This window comes from Alosa sapidissima, chromosome 3 (genome assembly GCF_018492685.1).
Source record: "Alosa sapidissima isolate fAloSap1 chromosome 3, fAloSap1.pri, whole genome shotgun sequence".
In the NCBI taxonomy this organism is placed as follows: Eukaryota; Metazoa; Chordata; class Actinopteri; order Clupeiformes; family Clupeidae; genus Alosa; species Alosa sapidissima.
In genome coordinates this window covers 17,479,059-17,487,782 of record NC_055959.1, presented here as the reverse complement: position 1 = coordinate 17,487,782, position 8,724 = coordinate 17,479,059, and the positions used below count along the sequence as shown (strand labels likewise).

At 47.0% G+C, this 8,724-nt stretch overlaps 1 protein-coding gene across 1 annotated transcript in view; it reads left to right on the top strand.

Annotated features, from left to right (window-relative positions):
- shank1 (SH3 and multiple ankyrin repeat domains 1) overlaps positions 1-8,724 on the top strand; it is an 83,550-nt gene that overhangs the window by 64,856 nt on the left and 9,970 nt on the right. Inside the window, 8 exon segments of the mRNA XM_042087203.1 lie at positions 2,693-2,775; positions 3,118-3,242; positions 3,341-3,476; positions 3,879-3,959; positions 7,186-7,194; positions 7,621-7,647; positions 8,220-8,276; positions 8,504-8,619. Coding sequence (XP_041943137.1) covers positions 2,693-2,775; positions 3,118-3,242; positions 3,341-3,476; positions 3,879-3,959; positions 7,186-7,194; positions 7,621-7,647; positions 8,220-8,276; positions 8,504-8,619 — 634 coding nt within the window.

Genomic DNA, 8,724 nt, shown 5'->3' with positions numbered 1-8,724 from the left:
CTATCACCTGACTGAGAATGTGATCTGTGACACTGAGCCCTGAGAATGTGATCTGTGACACGGAGAATGTGATCTGTGACACTGAGCCCTGAGAATGTGATCTGTGACACTGAGAATGTGATCTGTGACACTGAGAATGTGATCTGTGACACTGAGCCCTGAGAATGTGATCTGTGACACTGAGCCCTGAGAATGTGATCTGTGACACTGAGCCCTGAGAATGTGATCTGTGACACTGAGAATGTGATCTGTGACACTGAGCCCTGATAATGTGATCCTTAAAGAGTTCGGTGGGCATCAGTGGTTGATGGCTGGTAGATATCCTGGTAAACATAACCAAATGAGCCACTATGTAAAATCATGGCATGACCAAGACACTGTAGAGGGCCCTCTGTCAGATGGCTCAGCTGGTGTTGAAAGGGTTCATAAATAGGCCAATCAAAAATGGGTTGATTCTTGCCTGAATGATCCTTCTATCAATTAAATTCATTCACAGAATTGCTCAATGAACCACTGATAGTTAGAATCCAAGGCTGACTGCATGAGTGTGGGAATAAGTGGCACTCGAACACAGGAACTCACCAGCTGGATGGGAAGAGGAATTATCTAAGGGGGGACAGGCTACAGAAAGACCGACAGACCCCTCTGATTCCAGGCAAGGTGGTCTGATGCACTCCCTCTCTTGCTCCAGCCCTGGCTTGGGTATCACAGCACACGTTGGCTGAAATCAAATGGGTTCTAATCAAAACCAAAAGCCCCAGCATGGATTTGAGGTGCTTCCAGTTTCGCTCGGCTCTCGTATGTGATTGCAGTCCATGTGTAGTCTTCCTTGACAACAAGCCTGGTAACAAGAGCACGAAAGAAAGAAAGAAAAGAGAGAGAGAGAGAGAGAGAGAGAGAGAGTTGAGCACAGTATGGCTATTTTTGTGAAATGTTTCACTCAGTGACTCAGTTAACGTTACACCTACAATTATGCTCCCTGAGAAACTATTCTTTATCTTTGTTTATATGAGCTGTTTTGGCTAATGCTGACCTTTCTGGGTTTCTTAGCGTGTTACCATTGTTACTATGACAAATGAAAAAGAAAAATTGTACATTTATAATTGAGGAGCTCATTATAAACAAAAGGTTTGAGAAGACTTCATTTTCATGCAATATGGCTGCCAAGGTTCACTCACACTGCTTCCAAATATGCATGTCTACATATTAGCCTGGCTATTTCCTATTTCCAGATCTGTCCGTTGCTGGGGCAACCAGCAACATCTTACTTACTGTGCCCATTGCACATAAACATCACATATAGAATCTTCAAGCGTGGGCTCTGGAATATCTCTGGGCAGACTGTCAGTAGACACCCTCACCAACGACCAATGAGGCGGCTACCCCAGAAAGTCCTACCCACAATTCCAGGCTCCACTGTGACCTTTTATTTCTGGAGAAGTTCTAGACTGAGGTCCTGAATGGTCTTGTTTGATGCTCCTTTCAGCAGCTTCTATAGAGTGAAGGCCATTGGGTGGATTAAATGAAATAGGGGAGGACACTGAGCAGGTGTGCACAGGTATTGTGCGAGTGGTGAGTTTCTGCACAAGCACTTGGGGTATTTGTAGCTTCAGGTCCATTTGAAGTGTCTGCCGTCAAACAAAAAGACCACACTTTGTCCTCCATCCTTCTCTCTCTCTCTCTCTCTCTCTCTCTCTCTCACTCTTGCTGTCTGAATCTCTGGCAGTGTGCGCCTGACAGGGTTCCATTTGGCCCGCTGCTCTGCAGGCTCAGCTGGTTATGGCCCTGGCGAAGCGTACGTCTCTCTCCTAAATGCGAAGTTACCTTGAACGGGCTCGCAGCGGCTTGTGACAGTTTGACCTGTGTGCTTAGCAAAGGAGGAAGAAAGTTTTGCAGTATGTATATGAGAGAGAGGGAGACAGGGAGAGAGAGAGAGAGACCGTCCTATTGAAGTCAATGTATTCATTCATGTGCGGTTTTTAAATGCGCCTTCACTCCGAGCTGGTCTCTGACCCCTCCCGCCTCCCCCTCTCTGGATTAAGGCTTCCCAGTGGTGCAGTGTGCATATGCAGGCCCATATTCCCCCATCACTCACTCAATCACACACTCACTCGTTCACTCAGTCACTCACACACTCCACCACTCGCTCATTCACACACACACTCACACACACACTCAGCCACTCGCTCACAGATTTATAAACTCACTGCTGCTCCGGCTAATGTCTTTCTCTTCTCTCTTCCTTTCTCTCGTCTCTCTTTCACTCTCCTTTTCCACCCCTCTATGTGTTTCTGCATTTACCACTAATGGTCCGTTCTCATGTCTTTCTTTTTCTCTTTTCTGTCTTTCTTCACTTTTCCCTGCGTTTCTGAATCTGCTGCTAATGTCCCTTTCTTCTCTCTTCTCTCTCTCTTTCTTTCTCTGTCTCTGATATTCTCCTCGCTTTCTCTCCCACATCTCGGTGTTCTCTGTGGTTCTGCTTCATCTCTGTCTCTCCCTCCTTCTGCTCTCCCTTCATTCCTCTGTTCCCCTTTATTTCTTTCCTTTGTCTTTCTTTCTGCCATTTTTTTTTTCTTGTATCCTCTCATCACATGCTCCACTCTGCGTCCCTATATTCTTGCATCCTACCCATGGCATCTATCTGTTTTGTTCCTATTTTCTCTCCCTTTCCCTCTCTCTCTCCCTCTCTCAGTGACTACATAATCAAAGAGAAGACAGTGCTCCTGCAGAAAAAAGACAATGAAGGTTTCGGATTTGTTCTAAGAGGGGCCAAGGGTAAGGACACAAATGCTCACTAACACAAACACACATGCACACATTTACACAGACGCATACAAATTAAAACACACACACACACACACACACACACACACACACACACACACACACGTACAAGAATCACAATGTATTCTGAGAGGCATACTTCCATTATCTCCCTCTGCTTATCACTCAACAAACATGGATATGAGTGTGTGCAGCCTCTGCAGGGGTTTCTGACTCAGATACTCTGCTGATGTGTGTGCATTTGTCTGTGTGTGTTTGTCTGTGTCTGTGTCTGTGTGTGTGTGTGTGTGTGTGCGTGTGTGTGTGTGTGTGTGTGTGATCCTGTCATTGCAGCCCAGACACCCATTGAGGAGTTCACTCCCACTCCGGCGTTCCCAGCACTGCAGTACCTCGAGTCTGTTGACGAGGGGGGTGTGGCCTGGAGAGCAGGCCTGCGAATGGGAGACTTCCTCATTGAGGTTTGTGCAGAGTTGAATCTTGGGACATGTAGTACTTTTATTATTGGGTTAGGATGAAGTCCCTCACTATTCCCCTCTTTCTCTCTCTGCCTATCCAGGTGAATGGGCAGAATGTGGTTAAGGTAGGCCACAGACAGGTGGTCAACATGATCCGGCAAGGTGGCAACAGCCTGATGGTGAAGGTCGTCATGGTAACTCGCAATCCTGACTTGGACGATGGCACCAGAAAGAAAAGTAAGAAAGTGCTGCTTCTACTGACAATGATAAAGAGACAAGTAAAAATACTGTTGGTGGCGATGATGATGATGATGATGCAGATGATGATGATGATGATGATGCAGATGATTCTAATGATGTTGATGATGCCGATGATGATGATGATGCTATCAATGTTTAGTATCACAAGTAAAGGTTCCACTGTGTCCACTGAAGAATGTTGTCATGCTGCTGATTGTTTATTAGCCTTAATAAACAAGCATGTAAATATGACAATGCTATTGCTAGTGGTGAGTCTAATGAAGACAGCTGTATGATGAGGAGTCTGGTGACAGAACTCTTCCTCCTTCCCTCTCACTGTCTCTCTCTCTCTCTCTCTCTCTCTCTCTCTCTGCTTCTTTTCTCTCCCTCTATCCACAGTCCCTCAACAGAGTAAGCGTCTGAGCACGCCGGCAATAGCCCTGCGCTCCAAATCCATGACCTCGGAGCTGGAGGAGATGGGTAAGACTCAGCATAAAGGCAGGAGAATAAGTAGGAAGAGAGTGGGGGGTGGGGATGGAGATAGCAGGACAGAGGATGAAAGGGCCAGCAAGAAGGGGGGGGGGGGGGGGGGGGGTAACGATGGAAGGACGAGGGCTTTTCCAGCCATCAGCTGAGGAGAGGAAATGGAGGCGAAGAGGGGAGGATTGGGATGTGAGGAGTGAGAAGGAGGGAGGGAGAAAAAGGAGGTCAGGTGAGCTGAGGGGAGCGGGCAGAGCTGGGCACAAGAGGCAGGGGGATGGAACCTGAAGGAAAGGGGAAGAGGAAAAGGAGAGCCAAGGGACTGTGAAGACTGCAGCAGTGCACTATGGGTAGTGCAGGGACAGAGTTGGATAGAGAAGGAGAAGTATGGTGGGAGATAATAGGAGGAGGAAGAGGAGGTGCAGAAAGTGTGGATGAGAGTCTCAATGCATTTCACTGTTCTTTCAGAGGTTCCACACTGTCACTACCAGCACCCCCACTACAGGTAACCCCCCCCCCCCCCCCCCCCCAGCTGCCCCCTCGCCAGTAAAAGCCCTCCTTTTCCACGCACCCCCATGTGCCCCCTCACTGCCCCGCTCCCCTTCGATTCTCCCCCCGGCTTACCGCCTGCACCCTTCTCAGCTTGATCTAGTGCCCCTACCTCACCCCCGCCCTCTCCCCCCACTGTCCCCTCCTCTGAACAGACCCCCACCCCTCAACAACCCCACTACTCCTCCAATCCGGTGAAAAACAAAAGAAAACACACACAGAGATCCAGTGCCGTGTGTATGTGTGTGTGTGTGTGTGTGTGCCCACGTTGCCACGGCAACCCCTCTGTAGGGTAGGCGTCCCTTGAAAGGGAAAAGGCTGTGCTCCGCGCGCCCCGCCTGCCTGGCCGCTCTCGCCGTGGGCACGCTGGCGACCGAGCTGAGGCCGATTAAGCGCCGCGATGCCATGCTGATAACAACCGAGAATTAAAACTCCTACAGCTGACTTCAGTTAATTAACCGGCGCTGGTGGGTTCTTTTAATCATAAAAACCATCCACCACCAGTCACCAGCAGTCCTCCTGCCTGTAGGATGTGCTGAGATCTGATCGTGTAGTCCGTATAGGTCTGTTTATCTGTTTATTATAAGTCTGTTTACCTGTTTATTCCCCTGACAACGAGTAAATACCCCACTGGCTCTTCCATTTGCTCTGTTCGGTATCATGGGGGCTAGCTAGCGCAACCAACGCTGACCAAAAAGGGAATCGTATCTCACTCGCTCAATCGCTCGCTCGCCTGTGCTCTAAGCTGCTCGAGTCTGTCCTGCTGTCTCACTATGACTCACATGCTGTTTGGCATCGCGTTCGCCAGCGAAAGTGTCAGCTGTTGAGTTGTCTCCAAGCAAACCGCAAACCACCACGCCACTCACTCAGTGTGAACCTGCCACCCTCCGAACACAATTTTAGTTGCCCAAAGCCTCCCAGTTAGTTTTCTGTTGAAAGAATTGCACAGGTTTTTAGGGAATAACTTGAAGGCAGCCTCAAATACAAACCCCTATTTGTATTGTCAAGGAAGCGAATATTTCAGTCTCACTTTGAAGTAGTCTCCAGCGATACACCAACAAGTGGCACAGCAATGCGATACAAGGCTTACATATTCACCAGCAAGGAATCAGGGCCCAGTTAGGAGCCTCTTCTTGGGAACATTCTTTCCCAAACCCACCAAATCCCACACAAGGTCACTATTTTCAACACATACGTAGTCTTCTCTCATAGAAGTCTTCTCTCATACAGGTCTTGCTTGACACATACTGCCTCCTCTTCCTGTTGTAGCTCAGGTGAATCACTGATTTTTGAAGGACATCCTCTGTGTTTGTCAGTAATATATAGTATCTATGGTAGCAGATTGGTCCTATTATGTTGTACATTTCATACAGTGATATTGCTGTATTCTTTGAGATGTCTTCTAGATTGTGTTATGTCTGCTAAGTAAAGACCGGTAGACAAAACAAAACCAAATAAGTTGCTAAAAGAAAACAAAGGTTGTTAAAGTGGTGGTTTGACATATCGATGGTTCTCGGGCATCACTTGCGCTTATTTAAATGAAGACTGTCACCTCAGGAGGTAGGAATGGTCCAGCTGTTTGTCATTTTCATGTCAAAAATGCCGTGAGCAATCGATTATGGCCGACGCACCTGTGGCAGAGAGAGAATTGATCCGTGCGGACGAATGTCCTCCCCAAGGGCCGCCGGGTTCGACCATATGCTGACTGCAGCACTCGGGAGCTCTTTTTATTTTTTGGCGGGCGAGGACGGCAGCGTTTTTAGGAGGGGGTGGGGGAGAGTGGATCTCGCTCACCTGACCTCTACGCCAGCTGCAGTGTCCGGACTCACCTCCGCGTGGCCTCACCGCACAGATGGCCGCCGGAGCCCTTTTTGTTTTCATCGCTTCGTCAACTCCTCGACTTATTTACATCTTCACATCTCACATAAATATTTGCATTTTATTCAAAGAGCCGCACAGCACAGCTGTGCATGTTCATCAGGATGTTTGTGTTGCCTTAGCATCAAGCCCCATGACCTGAGTGCTGTTCGAACTTTACTTTTCTGGTGGTGTAACAGACGAGCTGGGGGAAGATGCACCAGAGAGCAACACACACTTTTCTCCGAAGGGGTGTTTATGTAAATCACTGCTCGCCGGGTTGGATATTTGTTGAGATTTGTTGTCGTTTCTTTTGAGACATTCGCACACGTGATGGGCTTTTTGGTCTTTATCCATTGCTGATGATTAGTCACCAGTCTGAGCCCCCCGAGGACTTCCACCGACTCGCTCAAGACGCTCACGCACCCTGGAAGCATTATGGCTCCGACAAGAGGCTCATCTGATAGTCAATGCAGCTCAAACTCCCCTCCCTGATAAAGACATTCGTCATGCTTGTTATAACTATGAAGCACTTAGTCACGCAAGCACATGAGCATGGGCACTAGCGCACACACACACACACACACACACACACACACTCACACTCACTCACTTACACACCACACACACACTCGCACTACACAGTCTTACATTAATATAATATAAATATAATATTCTCATATGAACACACACCCTCACTGGTGACTCTTAAAACCCCTTCCCTGCACTCTCGTGTTCAACATGTGCTGTAGTTGTGCTCTAACCACTAACACCTCTGACCCTTCTCCTCTCTTTGTCCGTCCCTGCTGACACCTAACAGTGGACAGAGGTGAGCTGCATGGTGTGTGTGTGTGTGTGTGTGTGTGTGTGTGTGTGTGCGCGTGCATGCAATGTCCTGTGAGAGAGTAAGAGAATGAGTGTGTCTTTTCAGACATCGCGTTTGCCTGTTTTTATGTATGTGATCAAAGAAAATACGTAGAGATAAATTACTTTCTGTGTGAGTTTCTGGGTGTGCTTAAAGGCAGTGGCGGATGGTTAGTATCTGTGTGTGTGTGTGTGTGTGTGTGTGTGTGTGTGTAGTATTCTGCAGAGCCAGTGGTAACATACTGTAATGGACCCAGTGAGAGCGCAGTCGTATTATTGTTGTTAGGGGATATAGCTGTGATTGGAGTGAGCATAAATATCCGTAGCAATGCGCACTGGCCATATGCCTGTGGAATACTGAGCCCTGTCTCTATTCTTTTCCCATCTGCAGCTGCTACGCCATGGAAAAAAAAATCAGGTACGATGACCAGTCTGTGCACTAACCCACACCTACACACACAATTGCTGAACACAAGGTTTGATGACTGGGCATAGAGATGACTGTAATGTGAAAGAAGTCATTTGAGAAAAAGAATTAATTGGGAAACATGGTGACACAGATGTTAAAGTGTTAATATTTAGTAAGTGTTTTTATTCATTGTTTTAGGAAGGTTTCTGTCCTGATATCCTGAAATTCATTCCGAATTGGCCACCCAGGCTATTTAACATATTGGTTTTACAACAGAACATCCTCAAAAACAGTGCAACCGGAAAGTTCAATCAATTTAATCCATTTTAAGATGAGTTTGAAACATAGCAAAATGTGGAAAACTTGAGTCTGAAAACTTTCCGGTTGCACTGCCAGTTTATATTAGAGTCAGCTGTGCTGTGGATGTTTGCAAAGCAAGTGGGTCATCAAATCAACCTCCTCAATCCTTTTTAAGAGACTAGCTACTTGCCAAGTTGAAACACAGGACACTGGATAGTATGACTTCATTATTTCTGCAGATAACCTATTAATGTGCACTTTTTAATGTGTTATATTTGTAGAGTTCGAATCCTCCCAAGTTACCGAGAAGAAGAGGACAGTCTATCAGATGGCTTTGAGTAAGTCTGTCTGTGACATTCCTGTGGCTATGTGGTTTTGGACTAGTTTCCCAAACAGCCAAAGTCCCTATATTAGATTGATACAAAAAAGTAGTTCTTCAAATGTAGACAAACTTGGCCCAGGTTCTAGGAGTAATCCTGCATTTAGCAAAACAGCTCTTTGGAAACATTTTTTGTGTGTGAGTTCCTAAAATCCAGAGAGTCACTTTGTCTTGTCTGTTCCTCAGATAAACTGGATGAGATTTTGGCTGCAGCTCAACAGACAATCAGCACCAATGAGGGGCCGGGGGTTCGGGCGCAGGGGTCAAAGAGAGAGCGAGGCCGCAGCTTTTACGGCAATGAGGTATGCATGTATAATGTATATTTTTACATATATTTACATAATGCGGCCTATATGTAGTGCTCTGTGTATGTGTGTGTGTGTGTGTGTGTGTTTGTGCGTGTGGTT